This window comes from Typopeltis vanoorti, chromosome 23 (assembly GCF_054136105.1).
Source record: "Typopeltis vanoorti isolate ZY-2024b chromosome 23, IOZ_Tvanoo_1.0, whole genome shotgun sequence".
In the NCBI taxonomy this organism is placed as follows: Eukaryota; Metazoa; Arthropoda; class Arachnida; order Uropygi; family Thelyphonidae; genus Typopeltis; species Typopeltis vanoorti.
The window spans coordinates 41104037-41124113 of record NC_143571.1 but is presented as its reverse complement, the minus strand read 5'-3'; the positions used below and the strand labels follow the sequence as shown (position 1 = coordinate 41124113).

The 20077-nt window shown below is 35.9% G+C and overlaps 1 protein-coding gene across 2 annotated transcripts in view; it reads left to right on the top strand.

Annotated features, from left to right (window-relative positions):
- Positions 1 to 20077, top strand: part of LOC150093796 (uncharacterized) — a 544781-nt gene that overhangs the window by 425665 nt on the left and 99039 nt on the right. For both annotated transcript variants that reach the window (XM_090413179.1, XM_090413180.1), the window contains exon 20: positions 6448 to 6576. In XM_090413179.1, the coding sequence (XP_090269305.1) occupies positions 6448 to 6576 (129 nt within the window). The remainder of the gene's footprint in view (positions 1 to 6447; positions 6577 to 20077) is intronic.

The following is a 20077-nucleotide window of genomic DNA, read 5'->3' as shown; positions in this document are numbered from 1 at the left end:
ACAATAAAACTATAACCATTCCATACATTAAAGGGACATCAGATAAAATAAACAGAATACTACAGAAATACAACCATAACGCCACCTTTAAACCTCCTGCAAAATTAAAGACCCACTCTCTCCGCTGGCCCACCCTGGAGTATACTGTATTTATTGCACCTGTAATCTATCCTATATAGGGGAAATAGGATTCACAATTCCTATCAGAGACAAAAGGAACATAAACGATACATCAAATATAATAACTATGGTGAAGCTGGCCTTTCTGATCATGCCCTGAACACTTTACATAGAATTGATGGGAAAAGCACCATTTGTTTACATCAACCACCCTAATCTTAACAATAATGATGGTCTAAAAATCCCAAGCATATGGAAGGCACACATTCTACCCACTTACTCTTTCTCCCTAAGAGTTAACTATAAATAGGACCATAAATAATCCATAATCTTAAATCTAATATAACAATTGTCATGTTAAATTAGGACATCATTGTTACTGTAAGAAAACTATCTATATGAAAGAATGTTTCTCTGATTTGATCTTAAATAGAATATAGATTTGATGTAGTTTTTAAGTAATTAATTTATTTTTTATTTGAATTTTATTTTTTATTTATGTATTTAATTTTTTTTTTTTTTATATATTATTTTCACTAGAGGTGATGCTAGTAGAATAACCATTAATCAAATCATTGTCTCTTTAGCATACTATGCTATGAAATGTAATTCAGCTTGTCTGTATATATATGTGTATACTCCAGATGATGACCTTCATATGAAGGTCGAAATGTCGGGAAATTAAAATTGTTATTTATAACACAATTGTAGAGTCCTTAATTGATCCAAAATGAAATATTAATGTTATTTAATTTTTAATTACAGAAGCTATCCAATTTGTTCCTTTAAACTGTAACAGTGCATTCTCCTGTCAAAATCAACAAAGGTGATGTACTTAACTGATCTTCTCTTCTCTCCTTTATAATGTCCACATAATAGTATATAAAATATTGGAGTTTTTCACATGTAGAAAAATAGAATTTATTAAAAACTCAAATATATTTTATATACTATTGTGTGGACATTGTAATGATAGTTTATGAACTATGATGCAGAAAGTGAGGAGTTTAAAAGATATACAAAAACCCACATGCTATTTTGGACAGCTGGTCAAAGAGATATATTCTCTTTATTGTAGGAAACTTCAGCTCAAAAGTAAGGGAAAGAGTTCTATAACACAGCTTGAGCATGGCAGATTTACAGGGGGGGGGGGGTCTGGAAAGCTCTGATAAAACCTAGAACAAAAATTAATTGATTTTATGTCTTCTGATATATATATCCTTAAAAAAAAAAAAAAAAAAAGGAACAAGTTATTACAATTTGATGAAACATGAGGGTTAAAAGGGTTTTAAGATATGTTCTTTCTTGTGGTTATATCAGTTGCTTTTATAACATTTTTGTTCTAGGTGTTTATCAGAACTTTCCAGATTCTCCCCCCCCCCCCACCTTGTAGTCTAGAGAAAATGAAATGCCTGTGATGAAAGGCTACTGGATTTTCCCCGGCCACAGATTTAGTTACGACAGTGACATGCTGTCACCTGTATTTGGAGATTGGAAATTGAATATTGTTGAGTGAAAGAACTAGATGACTATATCTTGGAATGTACTGCAACAGTGAAAGATAAACATTTTTGATATGCACACTTGTCCAGGAGCAGATTTTGGCACAGGCCATCAGTTACTGGATGCCACCAGTAAAAGTCTGGAATAGTGGGGTTATACAATAGAAATATTAAAGAGGTTTGGGGCTCTTCTGCTTGTTGATTAAAAAAAAAAAAAAGAGCACACCAGAAAACCTGTGTTGGGGGAGGGTGTGGTATAATCCTGGATACAGCCAAGAAACATTGTAATGCAGTGGATGGAGAAGACTAACCCATAAATCTGAGTTAACAAAAGATTTGGTCAAGAGGAGGAAGATGGAAATGCAGAAGGGAGATGTTTGAACTACAGTAGTTGATGAGCTTATGCAGAAGTCTGTCAAATTTATTCCCAAATTTTTATCATTGAGCACTGTCAAGAATGGATAATTCTGATGAAAGAACAGTAGATCAAACAGAAATGGAAAGAATACTCTGAGGAACTAAGCATGTGGAAAATGTAGAAGAGATCTCTCACCACCAGGAACATTTTAGATGCAGCTTAATAACAATGAGACCCTGGGTGAGAGTGGATCCAAGCAGAGTTAGTTAATGCCACAAGAGATAGAAAGATATGTATTTCCTAGATTCATTGTAAGGATATGGGCGACAGGAGTACAACTCATGGACTGAAAGAAGTCATTATTTGTATTGATTCACAAGAAGTAATGTGAAGAACTGAAAGAAATATCAAACTGTTAATCTCTCATGCAAGTGAGATTCTGCTAAACATTATTCTAAACAGTATTAAGCCCAAAGTTGGGGTGGTGATGCCTATGTTAGTTTTAGAAAAGACACAGTCACAAGAGATAAGATCCTGTATCTCTTGTGACCGATCATCAAGACATATAGTGAGTGTAAACTTCCTCTGATGATGTGCTTTATAGACTCCAGTGCTTTTTATTGTGTTTAGCATGTTAAATTGTGGGAGATTATGAACATAGCGAGCTTTTTTCAACACATCATCAGACTGATAGTTAACTTCTAAATAACATTTTGCAGATGCGCTTTCTCTCTCACCCCCTTACCCACATCTCTGCTAAGAACATTATACACATAGCATTGGATGAAATGTAGTCAAGAATTAAGATGGGTGGGTCAGCACACTTGAGATGGCATAGTGACATAGTACTTTTGTGGGAAAAGTGAGAACCATAATGGCATTAAACCAATCAGTAAGACTGAGACTCAAGTTAGACTAAGAAGGTTATTTTTGAAGAAAGTTTAGTCACAGAAGAATCTGCAAAATGTGTGTATCTTAACCCTTTGACATATAAATTATTTTTAAAGTTGTAACAGATAAAACTACTATTTATTTAATTCATGTGACTTATTTCATTAATTGTTACCTTATTATAAAGAATATTAATAATTTTGCAGGGTATGATACTTTTTGAAGCACTTAGGTAAATGTAACGGTATCAAACATTTTTTACATTGTCATGTAGTCTCACTTCTTACATTATGCTTGGCACATACATCTACACATACATGATAAAAAGCAACATAGATGTTGCTTTTTATCAGTAGGGGGTATATGTTCAGGGAAATGTGCCCAATTTTTTGCCGGCAGTGTAATTGGGCAGTCCTTTTGCAATGGACGTCTACAAGTACTATTACTACAAGATATATTTGACAACATATCTTCTGCTACGTTCAAACGGAAATTGACTATTGTTAGTTCTGATGTATTGGGTAGTTTGGAATATAAAACATAAGCATTGTAAATAGCGATATTCACCAAATAGAAAAATATTTTCTTGTAACCTTTGATGCATTTTCGCATAATTGGAAAACAAGCAAGTAGTTGGTCTTGCCTATCGGCACCGCCCATTCCGCAATTGTATTCAAGAACACATTTAGGATTTATTACTTTTTCTTCATCGCCCCTCTTACTTTTCCTGTATCTACCATTTCTTCTTTTGAATGCTTTGTGCTTATCATGTAAACATCCTTCTTATCGTTCCAACGTAATGACAAAATTCCTTGACAAGATAAAGTTTTTGATTCACCTTTTTTTATTTTATATGTCGTCAATTTCTTATGCATATTCTTGTGATTTTTTCTAACTGTATCCACAACATTTGTACTATTTGTTTCTCAAGAAATATAATGATTCTGGTGACGAATACCAATTATCTAAGAATAACGTATATCCTTTTCCTAAAATAGGTTCGGCCAACTGCATGACGACATTTTGAGATGCAGGTGTATTGCTTCCCAGAATTTTATCCTTTCCTGTATAAATTTTGAACTTTGAACAACACCCAGAGTCTGATTCACATAGCTTGTAAAATTTTATCCTAATCGTGCTCGTTTGCTAGCAATGAACTGTACATAATTTAGTCGACCTCTATATTTCATAAGGGATTCATCAATTACTACATTTTTATCTGGTGTATATAATTGCTGAAACTTATTATTCAGGTAGTCGACTATATTTCGCACTTTACATATTTTGTAGTCTTTCTTTATTGTTTTACTATCCACGAAATGGAGATTTAGCCAAGAAACGTTTACCTGGCATAATTTTTGAATATATGGGTGTCTCGACCACAGCCTTCTTTGACCGATACATGTCTATATTAGATTTTTTTTTACCTGTGATATAATTATACATATGCAAAATATGCCTGTAATTTGTCACTTGTTATTGGATACCATTCTTCAATCTTTTTTAGTAATTTCTTGTTTATTGCTTGAGCTGCATATCTATTAGTTTCTGTAACTATCATGTCAAAGAAATCATCACAAAGTATTTGTTTCAAAACAGAAAGAGGCGTCAGATTTGCACCAAATCTTAGCAAAGAAATTGCATTGACACCGGGAATTTCCGTAAATGGTTTTATAATAGGAATATTTTCCTTTTCTTGCTAATTCCATTCATTTTCTGTTGCATCGGAATCATCGCTACTATACGATATCTGTCTCAAATGTTTACGAACATTGCCTCGAACCGAACTTCCACTGCTATTGTCACTTGACAAGTCAAAAATGCCAACACTTTGATGATATAAATTTGTTTCGCTGTTTTTATCCAAACTGTCCTATCCACTTTCAATATCACTTTTGACTAACATATAAATATTTGCGATATGCATATATATTCATATATGTTATGTTAGGCAGTGAATATATATGCATATATATTCACTGCCTAACACCCTAAATTCATTTGAAATTGACGCGAACTTCGTAACGTCTGTAATACGTCAAAATCAATTTTGGTGCAATAAACAAAATATGTGTCGAAAGTTTATTTTTCACTTGGTTAGAGTATAATAAATTTAGTTTAATCCTTTATCCAAGTGTGAGCAAACAAAGTTTGCGCCTGAAAGGAGTGTCCTGGTGTTGTACCACCTTACCCCAGTCCTGAAGATACTTTCAGGCACAAACTTTGTTTGCTCACACTTGGATAAAGGATTAAACTAAATTTATTATACTCTAACCAAGTAAAAAATAAACTTTCAACATCTTTCTCTAAATCCAGAGTAATTTATTAAAAAAGGGTGGCACACCATTTGGCAACTCCTATAGGTAGAAATGACCTGCTAATGCTTCTGCCTGGTATCTCCATTTGGGCCTGGCTCCCACTGAAGAGACCTCAATAAAGGTCAAAACTAGTCTGGGTTGTGGCCCTTCCCTTAATGCATAAGATTAGACATATCCGCAAGGAGATGTGTTTTGCATTATGGAGATGCTGAGATAGGAGTGTTGGTAGCTTGCTCCACCTTTGCAAGGAGTGCCTGGTGTTGTACCACCTTACCCCAGTCCTGAAGATACTTTCAGGCTCAAACTTTGTTTGCTCACACTTGGATAAAGGATTAAACTAAATTTATTATTTAAAATATGTGTCACAGACTTCTTTGTATGTTAACTCTAAATTCATTTGAAATTGGCTTGAACTTTGTGACGTCTGTGATATATCAAAATCAATTTTGGTGCAATAAACAAAAGACTTGTCACAGACATCTTTGTATGCTAACAGATTAATGTGGAAATAATTGAGTGAAGTCAGCAAATTTAAGTGTTCGTATCTTTTTCAACTTTAAGGACTGCTATTTAGAAGACTGCAGTGTAGTCCAGAACAGTAGGGATAAATCTATCCCTAAACTTGAAGTTTAAGGATAGATTTATCACCCTTAGGAATGGACAATGGAAATTTTTGTCAGTCTAAGTAAGTTGCTTCAGGTTTCATTTAGCTGTTTTTCAGTAATAACGTATGGATGCAAAAGTTGAAACCAAAAGAAGCTTGATGGGAAATAGGATAGCTGTCTTTGAGATGGAGTGATGCAAGAGACTGTTGAAGATTTCATACCTGGAAATATGGATAAATAGATGAGTCCTAGAGAAGATCAGTTGAGCTCTAAGACATTGAGGCTCCTTGGGAAATTGACAGAAGAAAGTTCAGTATTTGGGGCACAGAAAGAATGGAAAGGTAAGAAAGGGGGGGGTGCTCAAACTGTCGTCACAGCAAAGCACTTGTGTAAAAGTTGAAGTTTTAGACTCTCAGTGAGATAGTTGAATAATGTGTCAGGTTTGATAGGTCTTTGGAGTGTATTTACCACTGAGCTTTATGAAAAGCCCAACATAGGACCACATGGCATGTCATAGAGGTTAGGAGTTAACTTGCAGTAACTGACATCTAATGAAGTTATAGATAAGGTGTGGTAGCAGTCTTGTTTAAAATTTAGTTCAGAATCTGTCTGGTATTGATAACAGTTTATGTAATTTTTCATTAATTTTCTAGTGTGTCCTGAAGGCTATTATGGAGATCATTGTATGAACCAGTGTCAGTGTGATGGTGAGAATTTCTTATGTAGTGCTATCAGTGGCTGTGTTTGTAGATATGGATATGGTGGAACAAAATGCTCAATTCGTAAGTTTTACTTATTAATTGTTTTAACTTTGAAGTCTTTTCAATATATGCAATACATATTTTGGACAGAAATGCAAGTCGCAATATTGTGGGGGGGGGGGGGGTGGAGTTGCATGTCTCATAGAATATATTATAAAATATGTATCTTTAGATTCAAAATATCGTACTACTTAAACAGCTTACTATAATAAGACATTCACCCCCTTTCCCTGCATGCTTTTGGGCTTCATATAACATTTTATCATCATTGAGCTCAATTTTCGTTAAACTGATATTTTTTTTTGTTTGACTCCACAAGTATGTACTCTTTATTGAAGAACTGTGTGTAGGTGGCAGCTTCTATTCAAAAATCTTTTGCTATTTATGAAGCAGCAGAAAAAAATCTCTATAAACATTATTGTTTAAGAGTGTAGGGAATGATCTTACAGTAAAACCTTTACATTGCAACATACTATTACTCAAGTTTCAGCTGAGCATTAAATTTCAGTAACAAAAAGGGGTGCTTAAGGGTCAAAGCTGTATAACTGAGAGGAGACCTCCACATAGCCTTTAAAGGAATGCGGAGAACCGACTAGGGCTTCTAATCTAATGTCCAATCCTTACCATCTCATGGTGCACCCTGTTGGGTATCTACTTGGATACTGAACGAACGAGGATGGGCTGGCAATTTGGGATTTAGCCGACCAAATTGTATTCTTATTGGTTAAACCAAAATAAAAAATGATGGTACAACATGACAAAATTTCATGCTGGCTGGGGCGTCGCCCAGTTAAACAAGGCCCCCGTTGTTTTCGGCAGGGACCAGGGCGAACAGCAAAAATTCAGCTACTGGAACAAATCTGAAAACACACCCCAACTCAACATCACCAGAGTTAAAGATTGGTACTATCAACATAAGAAGCCTGAAATGCAAAGAAATGCAGCTAGCTGAGGAATTAGATAAGTGCCAGATCGACATAATAAGGGTGACTGAAACAAAAAAGACAAAAACTGGTGAGATCTTTCTGAGCAATAAATACAAAATGTTATATTCAGGCAATGACAATCAAGGAAAAGAAGGAGTAGCCATAGTATTCGACACAAAATATGAGGCTATCTTCTTGAATGGCAGTCAGTCTCAAGTAGAGTGTGGGCAAATACAAGAATGGAGAACTGGACAATGAGACTTATTTGTGCCTATTGTCCCACAGAAGGTTCTACTAAGGTAGAGGTGGAGGAATTTTTTGATGGTTTAGAAAAAGCAACTGACACAATTAAAAAGGAAAAGTTGGTCCTTGTTGGGGATCTAAATAGAAGAGTAAGAAATGATTGTGAGACATACAAAAATATTTTGGGAAAATTTGAAGAAAAGAGCAAAGCTAATAATAATGGCAAATATCTGTTGAATTTCTGCTCAGGACATGGACTGGTTATTACTAACACCATGTTCCAACATAAAAATGTGCACAAATTCACATGGAGAGAAGAGGCAAGGAATAAGAAAAGTCTCATTGACTATGTTATTGTTGATAGTGATGTTTTCTCCCTGGTGCAGGACACCAGAGTGTACAGAGGATTTGAAATTGGAAGTGATCACTATTTAGTCTTGAGCAGGATAAAATTGAATTTCATATTGAAAAGAATGACATGTAAGAAAGTTTTAAAGCAAATAAAAGTTGAGCAACTCACAGATGTGAACCGTAGACTAAAATACACAAGCATTATCCAAGAAAAAATGAAAGAATTTGAGAACAGGAACCAAATTTTGGAGATTTAGTGGCAAACTAAAGAAAACATTGATTGATTCTGCCAGAGAGTCATGTGGTGAGGTTGTCTGCAAGGATAAAAAAATCAGAACTCCCTGGTGGACACAGGAAGTTAAAGAGGCAGTGAAGGAAAAGAAGAAAGCATATCAAAAGTTCCTGTCAAATAGGTCAGCTTGTGCACTTAGAGAATACAGAGACAAATGCAAGAATGCTAAACACTGTGTAAAACTAGCTAAACAAAAGTCATGGGAGGACTTTGGCAAGAACATAGAAAATAAATATCAAGAAGGTTTTAAAGATATTCTGGTGGTTGTTGAAGAAGCTTAGGAATGGAGGAAAGAGTGCTGTAAAAGGAGTTAGAGATGATAAAGTTGAAATGAAAACAGGAGAAAAAGATATCCTTGAAGTATGGAGTAATTACTTTGAAAGGCTGTTAAATGAAACAAGCAGTGATGATAGCACAGTGGTAAAAAAACACTGACCAGGCATGCAGTCAGGAATACATATCCATACTTGAAGGAGAAAAGGCCATCAACGGCTTGAAATGTGGAAATGCAGCTGGAGTAGATGATATTAGACCAGAAATGCTGAAGTATGGTAGTATAAGAGTCTTACAGTGGCTGCACTGTAAGACTCAGAAAGCCTGGACAGAGGGACGAATTCTTGATGATTGTAGTAGAGCTCTCATAGTACCCATATATAAAAAAGGGAAATAAAACTGAATGTGAGAATTACAGAGGTATTTCCCTACTGAGTGTTCCTGGCAAAACCTATGCAAGTATACTTGAGAAACGGTTGAGAAGAATTGTGGAAGAAAAGCTTGGTGAAGAACAAGCTGGATTCAGGCCAAATAGAGGCTGTCAGGATCAGATCTTCACTTTATCACAAATTATCGAGAAAGCATGGGAATATAACAAAGATCTGTATTCAAGTTTTGTCAATTTGGAAAAGGCATATGACAAGGTGCCAAGAGAGAAGCTATTCAATACGTTACAGTTATATGGTGTCAATGGGGCATTATATCAAGCAATACTTAGTCTTTATTTGAATTGTAAGTCAGCAGTTAGAATTGAAGGAAGTACAGGAAGATGGTTTAATGTTAAATCTGGTGTGAGACAAGGATGTACGTTATCCTCTCTGTTATTCATTATCTATATGGATCACATTATGAAGGAAAGTGGTATTAAACATGATATCAAAATTGGAGATGTTAATGTCAGCTCTTTGCTTTATGCGGATGATGTTATACTTCTAAATAAATCCACTACAAGTCTGCAAGATTCTCTGACTAAATTGAATAACTGGTGTAATAGATATGGTATGAAGGTCAGCAATAAAAAGACAAAGACAATGAAAATAGGCAGAATCATTGAAAATGTCAACTGTGTTGTGAATGGAGAACCTGTGAAACAAGTAAAACATTTCAGCTACTTTGGCATTATTTTTAGTGAAGATGGTAAATTAAATATAGAAATAGACAACAGAATCAGCAAAGCTGGTATGGTGGGAAGTCAATAAATTCATATGGAATAAGAGAGAAATTAGTCGGAACACTAAATTAGCTGTATACAAGACAGTGTTCAAACCAGTTTTAACTTATGGATCTGAGAGCTGGGTCAGAAGTAAAACACTTGACCAAAGACCAGAGACCACAGATATGAGAGTCCCGAGAAAGATTATAGGCGTGAATAGATGGCATCATCAATGGCAATATCATATTAAAAACGAGGATATTAGGAAAGAACTTGACATTGTCAGCATTCAGGAATGTGTTAGCAGAGCTAATCTTAGGTGGTATGGTCTTAAACTTAAATAGAATGGGTGAAGAAAGATTAGCAAAACAAGTGTTCTCTGCCAGGTTGGCAGCAAAATGACCCAGAGGAAGACCAAGATATAGGTGGATTGATACGGTACAAAGTGCCTTAGATGATAGAAATATAAGATCTGATAATGTTGGAGTCTCAATTAATATGTTGCCATCTACAAAAGACAAACTTTCACCTCTATAATTAGCTGGCATTTACCAGATACCTTGTGAATTCTAATACTTTGGCCAGACAGGCTGTTCTGTGGAAAAAAGAATTAATGAATATCAGTATTATATCGAATACATGAACCTCAAAAGTCTGGTCTGACACAACATAGTATTGACACTAAACACAATATCCAGTGGGATGAAACTCGTCTTCTCCATTGAAGCAGGTTTAAATATGAATGCCTTTCCAATGAAAGTTGTGAAGCCCTTTAACATCAACTAAATCTGAATCAGAATAATTGTCTCTCTCTCTCTCTCTCTCTCCCCCCCCCCCCAAACGTTTGGGAGATTCTTATTTTATTTAACCATCAAAAATAGTTTTAAATAATATTTTTAATAATATTATTTATTAATGTTAATTTCTAGCATGCAGCAACAGTTTTTAATTGGTAAACCACCGACTGCTGTCTGTACCTTGTATATTCTCATTTCTTGTTTCTCTGCACTATTGATGTACTGTTATTTTCAGTACAAAATATCCGTACTTTCATTTCATTAAAGCTAATTACTGTGGTTATCGTGTAATTTATAGTCATGCCACAGGCACCTTTAAAGATTAAATTCAGATAACAATCTCATCCAAGTTTCTCCCCCGGCAGAATGTTTTTCCTTCAGTCATTTGCAACGTTGTATACTCTGGTATTACATCAAGACCAAGGAAGGACTCGCATGACTTTTCCTCCTCCTTTCTGTCATCACACTTTTCATTTCCATCATGCCTTTTCATTCTTCAGATTCAGATATATGTTGTGATCTCGTTACAGAAATAATCGATGTTGGAATAGAAGCTTTTATTCCTCACTCTGTTCAAAATCCCGTCCTATATCTAAACCACATTTCTCCAAAAGCAAATGGCCTACACAAGTGGCTTGAGACCTAAATACCAGCTTCCTTCATGCCTACACAGTTGCCTGCATAGGCAACTGTGTAGGCATGAAGGAAGCTGCAACACTTGTAAAACCATCATTAAAAGGGCTAAGTCTAACTTTGACAAAGGCCAAATATAGAAAACACTACTGTGACAATGGCAGTTGTGCTTTCCGGTCCCTTGCCAAAGCTGTTGGGTATAATTTTTGTCCACCTGTGCTGCCTCCTCTTTCTCATCCTAACAGTAGCATTGTATCATATAAAGACAAGGCTGACATCCTGGCTTCATTTTTCTCTTTCAACAACTCCGTAGAGGGCTGTGACAAATTACTTCTTCCCTGCCTAGAACACTGCATTGCATGCCTCCTGTTACCTTCTGCCAGGTATCCAGAAAAATTTGGGTGCTAAAAATGCAGCTGGTCCTGATGGAATCCCACCTGTTGTCTCAAGAGATATGCTCCTGAACTAACATTTTTTCTTTATCATATATACACCACATTGTAATAAGCCAGCATCCACTCTACTGCATGGAAGCTAGCCCATATATAGCCAATTCCCCCCCCCCCACACACACACACAAAAAAAAAGTGATAAAATGCATACCATCAAGCTATTGACCTATTGCTCCTACTTTGGTTTTGTTCTGAGTAATGGAGAAGATTATCAATGCTTAACTTCTTCAACACTTAGAAAATAGCAATCTAATTAATGTCTGTCGGTATGGATTTTACCAATCTATATCCAAGTCTAAACCACCTACATCACCCACCTCTGGACTCATACCATGGAATGGTTTGGAGAAACCAGTGCCATTCTACTTGACGTCTCCAAGGCTTTTGATAGGATCTGGCATTGAGTGATTTTTGAATTACCATCATATGGACTGCCTTCGTCTTTGTGTAATTACTCATATTAAACAGATTAATCTCTACGTGTAATGAGATGGTATTCTCTCTTCAGATTTTCATGTTAATGCAGATGTCTCTCTTAGTGCTCTGTCGTTTCTCCTGCTCTCTATCCATCTCAGTTTATGAAACAGCCTTGTCCATGAAGCAATTCCAAAGAAATGCAACCTGCAGCTGTTTAAGAATATCTACCGATTTCTCTGCTTCTAACTGCCTACACAGCATTTAATTGCTATAGGCCTTACCGCCTCTTCCTGATTTATATAAACTACTACCCTCAGTGATTGCAAATCCTGTTCATAGTTTTGCTGATGATAGCATTCTTCAACAATCCTACTCATACAAGCCTTGCAGTGCACAAACATCTTAAACTTTCACGACCATTTGTAATAAGTGCTCTGATCTCTGCAGTATCCTTGATTGTGGTGAAAACAGCTTAGTCACATTCAGTGTTTCCAAAATACAGTTTTGCTTGTTTTCTTCAAAAAAAAAAAGACTCCAGATCTTCTTCTTCACTTGCTTTTCATAATGCTCAGTTGAACATTCAAAATCACATTTCTTTTCTTGGACCGACTCTTACTCCAGATGTTTTCTGACATAATCACATCACTTCTGTAGCTTCAAAAAAACTTGGCATCCTTTTCTGCCCAAGACAGTATTTCTCATCTGACCAGTTACTTACTCTTTATAAATTCCAAATCTGGCCAACCTTGGAATACTGCTGTCATGTTTGGGGTGGTTCACCTAAGATCTCCCTAAAAATTCTTGATGCCGTTCAGAAATGGGTACTTCAGTTGATTAATGACACATTCTTCTGCCACTTTCTCATAGAGGATCAGTTTCCACATTGTGTTTCTTCTACAGATATTTCAATTGCTGCTGTTCAGCAGAACTAGCAGCCATTATGCCTCCTATTTCTGCCAGATCTGTAGAAACTTGAGCTACTTAAAATCATTTTTTTACATTCTAACTGCATACTCGCTGAACCTGCTCACTCTCAGTCATCTTTCATTCTATCTGCCTCAATTTATGAAACAGCCTCATCCATGAAGCATTTCCAAAGGAATACAACCTCCAGCTGTTTAAGAATATCCACAGATTTCTCTGCTCCAAACCCCTGGCCACACAGCATTTAATTGCTATAGGCCCTACTGCCTCTCTTGTGAGAGTAATATAAATAAATAATACACACCCCCTTCTCTTTCTCTACCATACACTGGTGTGACCACAAGATATATAGCTTCTATATTAAAAACACGTCACAACCTCCTTCAAACCATTGTGAAGAACCTTTTATAATCAATGAAAGATTTTTTTTTCTTAAATATCCTAATGTCTACAGGCTATTTCATGTGGACTTAAGCAGTTACCAATCCATATGGTCTGCTATATCTATCAAAGCATGTATTCTCTTGGCTGACTTTGGTCTAACAGAATTCTAAGGATGAGCAGATTTGAGATGTGTAGAATAAGCAGCTGGATGTGTGAAAAGTAGCATCTTGAGCAGAAGAGAGTGCTTAGTTTATTAGAGGCAAAGGAAGCTATTGATGTGGTATCAATATGAAGGAGGGGCTGAAAGTAAATAATATCTACCTGTCTGGTCTGGTGATTTATTTATTACTGAGGATAAGGGAGCGTGAAGTGAGGGCCCTTTCATAAGAGAAAAGGCGTGACTGTGTTTCATTAGTTAAGGGAGACTAGGTTATCCTTTACCCATTGAAGAATGGTTTGGAGAACTCTGTTTAAAGTATTGGTTATAGCTTGGGGTGTCTGAGCACTACGTGGTTTGTCAAAAAAAAAAAAGTGGAGTGCACTGTCATCAGCAGTGCTGTGGATAGCATTGCTGTTGATTGAGAGTAAGTTATATATGTGTAGGAGACACTGGATTGGTGATTAGAATAGAACCCTGAGGCACACCTGCTTCGTCATCAATGGTGAAGCTTGAAGCAGGGATGCAGATAAGAGGGCAGTTTGTTTAGCAGGCTTCAATGCCAGACACAATCAAAAGTCCTGAAAATTTCAAGAACGACAGCACATGTTTCTTCAAACCTTTCCCAGCACCTCGTGTGGTGGGTAATGTAGGCTAAGAGGTTTCTGTGTATCTAGGTTATAAGAATCTATATTGGTGGTCACTGATTAACTGGTAGGCTTCTAGGTAGTGGAAAAGATGATTGCTGATGAGGTACTGTCTTTGTTATCTTGGGGGGCACTGAGATGGCGATTGATCAGTAGTTAGATGGCACACCTTTATCTCCCTTTTTTGGAATAGTTTGGATATATTCTTGCTTTTATGCTAAGAACTGGCTGAGTATAGAGGATTGTAGAGATGATAAAAGACAATAGTTAACTCTGGAACACAAGATTCGAGTGCATTTGGAGAGATGTTATCAAGACTATAAAGCCGTTTTTTTTGGTATGCAAGTTGTTTTTTAGTATTCTTCTAATTTGTTTTTTGCTGAAAAACCCTGAGAGACATAATATTGCTCAGTTACTGACTGATAGGAGAGGATTTGCTTTGATCTTCTCTGCTGAAGTTGGAAAAATAGATAACAGGAGATAAGCTTTTTATCTTTATGTGGTATAACAATGTGTAGATGACAGAGAAAAAGAGGCAGAAATGCAGGTAAGCAGACATTGTGTCTGCTGGCCTTTGCAAAGAAACCAGAAGATGCAGCTTCCATGTGAAGGTGGGTTTTCTGCTATTGGCCGTTACAAAGTCAGTTTTAATTTGCTGATTAGTTGTTTTTTGTTGTATGCTTCATCATAAACTATGGTTCCTGTTGCAAGCCACCTATGATAATCTGAGTTTTCCCTTCAACTACTTTAGTACAACTTCTGTTGAACAAGACCTTGGAAAACAGATGAGAATTTGAAGTAGAATTGGGGATGAAGGCTTTCATACCATCGAGAATAATTTCATTGAACCACTCAGTGCAGAAGCAATGGTCAAAAACCGTGGAAATGAAGGGTAGAAGTTCTGGAGGTCATTCTACTTAGTACCCTTGTAAAGTCCATGAGATTGGGACTGACTGGCTGGAGGGAGGGCTTTCTGTGCAAGAGGAAACTTCCACAAGATTATGGTCTGAGAAAAAGATCATGGGTATTAGGAGAGTAGAGATAGTTATCAGGAATTTGGATAAGTAGATGTATGATTTGCATTCAGTCATTGCTTATATCAAAATATTCAGATTGGAATTTTGAAGAGAAAACAAGTAAATCAGTAGATAAATGTTACTGAACGTGGCAAGGAAACCTCGAGTCAGAGAAGGTCAAAAGCAGACAATTTTAAACTAGACATTCTTTGACAGGCAATGGCAGATCTCACAAAGGCATAGGTGTTACTTGTGGCAAAATAAATCATGTGTAATTTGGATATTGAATGTGGACTGTGATCAATGTAGCTACAATTTGGATTTCTGTCAAAAGTAGATCTTGTCTGTAAGTGATGATGGATGCTATTTATGTTAGGGAAATGGATGTGAAAGTGAGTTTTTATTTATTTTTTTATAGTGATTCTGGCATGTTTTAATTATTTTGTTTGTCTTATTCATTGAAATTGGTTCCAGAGAGAGAGAGGTTTGATTTGATCACAATGATGCTATAATTGTCTCATTATTATGAATTTGGTGAAAGGATAAAGTAGAAGCATGCAGTAAGAGGAGATAGACACTTGGACAAACCACCCATATAGAAACAAGTCCAGATCTTTCAATTGCACTATCAAGTTCTGATAAAGTGAACATATCAACAAAGTCACCCAAAAATGCAAGAATAAATCACACCTTACCTTCTATATTCTACTTGGAAGTAAGGACCCCATCCCAAAAAATACAAACTTATGCAAAAGCTTGCTAGATTCTTTGAAATCTGAGATAGGAGATGCTCACCAAGAAATAAGCATCAGAGCTGATGACCTCTTAGATTTTCAAAGAATCTAGCAAGTGCTTAAAGAGGTATAAACAAAAATCAAGGCGTCCTATGTGACATTTGGATGCTTCACATGTTTAAGTGTACAGTTGTCTTTTGATTGTTTTTTTTCTAATTGTCATCATCATCATTATCAAATTCCTGCCAAGTACCCTCAAGGGGTGTACAGGATATGATAGTACTACATGAAAAAAATGACATCATTATTAATTTCCTATCTACAATTTTCCTCCAAATCAGTCTGTTACTTGTCAAGACTCCAACATTATCAGATCTTATATTTCTATCGTCTAAAGCATTTTGTACCGTATCAATCCACCTATATCTTGGTCTTCCTCTGGGTCATTTTGCTATCAACCTGGCAGAGAACACTTGTTTTGCTAATCTTTCCTCGCCCATTCTGTTTAAGTGACCATACCACCTGAGATTAGCTCTGCTAACGCATTCCTGGATGCTGACAATGTCAAGTTCTTTCCTAATATCCTCGTTTTTAATATGATATTGCCATTGATGCCATCTGTTCATGCCTATAATCTTTCTGAGGACTCTCATATCTGTGGTCTCTAGTCTTTGGTCAAGTGTTTTACTTCTGACCCAGCTCTCAGATCCATAAGTTAAAACTGGTTTGAACACTGTCTTGTACACAGCTAATTTAGTGTTCCGACTGATTTCTCTTTCCATATGAATTTATTCAATTGACTTCCCACCATACCAGCTTTGCTGATTCTGTTGTCTATTTCTATATTTAATTTACCATCTTCAGTAAAAATCGTGCCTAAATAGCTGAAATGTTTTACTTGTTCCACAGGTTCTCCATTCACAACACAGTTGACATTTTCAATGATTCTGCCTATTTTCATTGTCTTTGTCTTTTTATTGCTGACCTTCATACCATATCTATTACAACAGCTATTCAATTTAGTCAGAGAATCTTGCAGACTTGTAGCAGATTTATTTAGAAGTATAACATCATCCGCATAAAGCAAAGAGCTGACATTAACATCTCCAATTTTGATATCATGTTTAATACCACTTTCCTTCATAATGTGATCCATATAGATAATGAATAACAGAGGGGATAATGTACATCCTTATCTCACACCAGATTTAACATTAAACCATCTTCCTGTACTTCCTTCAATTCTAACTGCTGACTTACAACTCAAATAAAGACTAAGTATTGCTTGATATAATGCCCCATTGACACCATATAACTGAAGCGTATTGAATAGCTTCTCTCTTGGCACCTTGTCATATGCCTTTTCCAAATTGACAAAACTTAAATACAGATCTTTGTTATATTCCCATGCTTTCTCGACTATTTGTCGTAAAGTGAAGATCTGATCCTGACAGCCTCTATTTGGCCTGAATCCAGCTTGTTCTTCACCAAGCTTTTCTTCCACAATTCTTCTCAACCGTTTCTCAAGTATACTTGCATAGATCTTGCCAGGAACACTCAGTAGGGAAATACCTTTGTAATTCTCACATGCAGTTTTATTTCCCTTTTTATATATGGGTACTATGAGAGCTCTACTCCGATCATCGGGAATTCGTCCCTCTGTCCAGGCTTTCTGAACTATGCAGTGCAGCCACTGTAAGACTCTTATACCACCATACTTCAGCATTTCTGGTCGAATATCATCTACTCCTGCTGCCTTTCCACGTTTCAAGCCTTTGATGGCTTTTTGTACTTCTAGTATGGATATGTATTCCTGACTTCATGCCTGGTCAGTGTTTTTTTACCACTGTGCTGTCATCACTGCTTGTTTCATTTCGCAGTTTTTCAAAGTAATTACTCCATACTTCAAGGATATCTTTTTCTCCCGTTTTCATGTCACCTTTATCATCTTTAATTCCTTTTACAGCACTCTTTCCTCCATTCTTAAGCTTCTTCAACAACCTCCAGAATATTTTGCCACCTTCTTGATATTTATTTTCTATATTCTTGCCAAAGTCCTCCCATGACTTTTGTTTAGCTAGTTTTACACAGTGTTTAGCATTCTTGCATTTGTCTCTATATTCTCTAAGAGCACAAGCTGACTTATTTGACAGGAACTTTTGGTATGCTTATCTTCTTTTCCTTCACTGCCTCTTTAACTTCCTGTGTCCACCAGGGAGTTCTAATTTTTTTATCCTTGCAGACAACCCCACCACATGCCTCTCTGGCAGAATCAATCAATGTTTTCTTCAGAGTTTGCCACTGAATCTCCAAGGTTTGATTCCTGTGCTCAAACTCTTTCATTTTTTCTTCAATAATCTTTGTGTATTTTAGCCTACAGTTCACATCTGAGAGCTGCTCAACTTTTATTCGCTTTAAAACTTTCTTATATGTTATTCTTTTCAATATGAAATTTAATGTTATCCTGCTCAAGACTAAATAGTGATCACTTCCAATTTCAAATCCTCTTTACACTCTGGTGTCCTGCACCAGGGAGAAAACATCACTATCAACAATAACATAGTCAATGAGACTTTTCTTATTCCTAGCCTCTTCTCTCCATGTGAATTTGTGCACATTTTTATGTTGGAACATGGTGTTAGTAATAACCAGTCCATGTCCTGAGCAGAAATCCAACAGATATTTGCCATTATTATTAGCTTTGCTCTTTTCTCCAAATTTTCCCAAACTATTTTTGTATGTCTCACAATCATTTCCTACTCTGCTATTTAGATCCCCAACAAGGACCAACTTTTCATTTTTCATTGTGTCAGTTGCTTTTTCTAAAGCCTCAAAATATTCCTCCACTTCTACCTTAGTAGAACCTTCTGTGGGACCATAGGCACAAATAAGTCTCATTGTCCAGTTCCACATTCTCTAATTTCTAATTCTCTTTTTCTAATTGTGTATGGTTTAAAATTAAAAAAAAAAAAAAAATAATAAAACTTTTTTGTGAGTCTTTAATGCTGTCTGACATGACAGTAAAATGTGTAACTTCTTTATTCATATTAAAAAAAAATATATAATTCTATAAACAACTGCATTCCTATTATCTTTATTCACACTTTTCATTCCATAAAAATGACCTTTGAAAGCAAATTTTAATACCTGCTAACTTCATGATAAACGTAGAGCATTAGTGTATGTTTATCATTACGCAGTTGTCTTGGTTTGAAGTAAATAATGGAATCCACAATAGGTCTGGGTGCACAGTTACTTTTGTATAGTTTTGGTGCTTTGTAAATTTGGATGGATGAGATCTTGCATAGTAGGTTCTGAGTTTTTTAATAGTTTCTTGATCTGTCGATTCTGTTTTATTCAGTAACTTGATAAAGTTTATTAAGTTGACTTTTGATAGGATCCCTACTAATCTGAGATATGTATTCTGATCTCACAAGTTTAATTTCATGTTCATAGAATTTGGAATCTAAGAGACTACTCTGGTGTTTCCTTTGTGATAACTGTGTTGTAGGCAGCCCCACTTACAAAATCTCAAGATTCCTGTCTACCCTACTCTGTCCAATTTGTTGACCATTCAGCTTCTTCAGTAAAAAAACTCCACAGAATGTTGCACAAGAATACAAGCCATTTAACTGAATCTGAAAACATAATGGTGAGTTTCAACATCACTTCCCTCTTTATGTGTATTCCTCATGCTGAAACAATAGAAATTCTAGCCCAATAGAAATTTCCAGCAGACATAATAGACCGATTCAAGTTCTCAATCACATCTAATACTTCATATGGAAAATGTAACTATAACCAACAAATGGAAAGAACAGCAGTGGGCTCACTACCCAGCAAACCTTTATCTGGAACATGTGGAAGAAACAATCTTTTCACTTTCAACCAAAGCTACTTATATAGACATATTAGCAGTTTGGAATCACACAAAGCCAGAACTCTCCATTCATACAAAAAAAAAAAAAAAACAGCCCAAAATTAAATTCACACTGGAAAAAGAATCAATAGGAATTTCCTTTCTGGATATACATAATACGGAACCCCATATGAATCACTGTCTGCCAGAAACTGACCTTTAGAAGATGTTATATTCATAATACATAAGCTCGTCTGGTTCAAA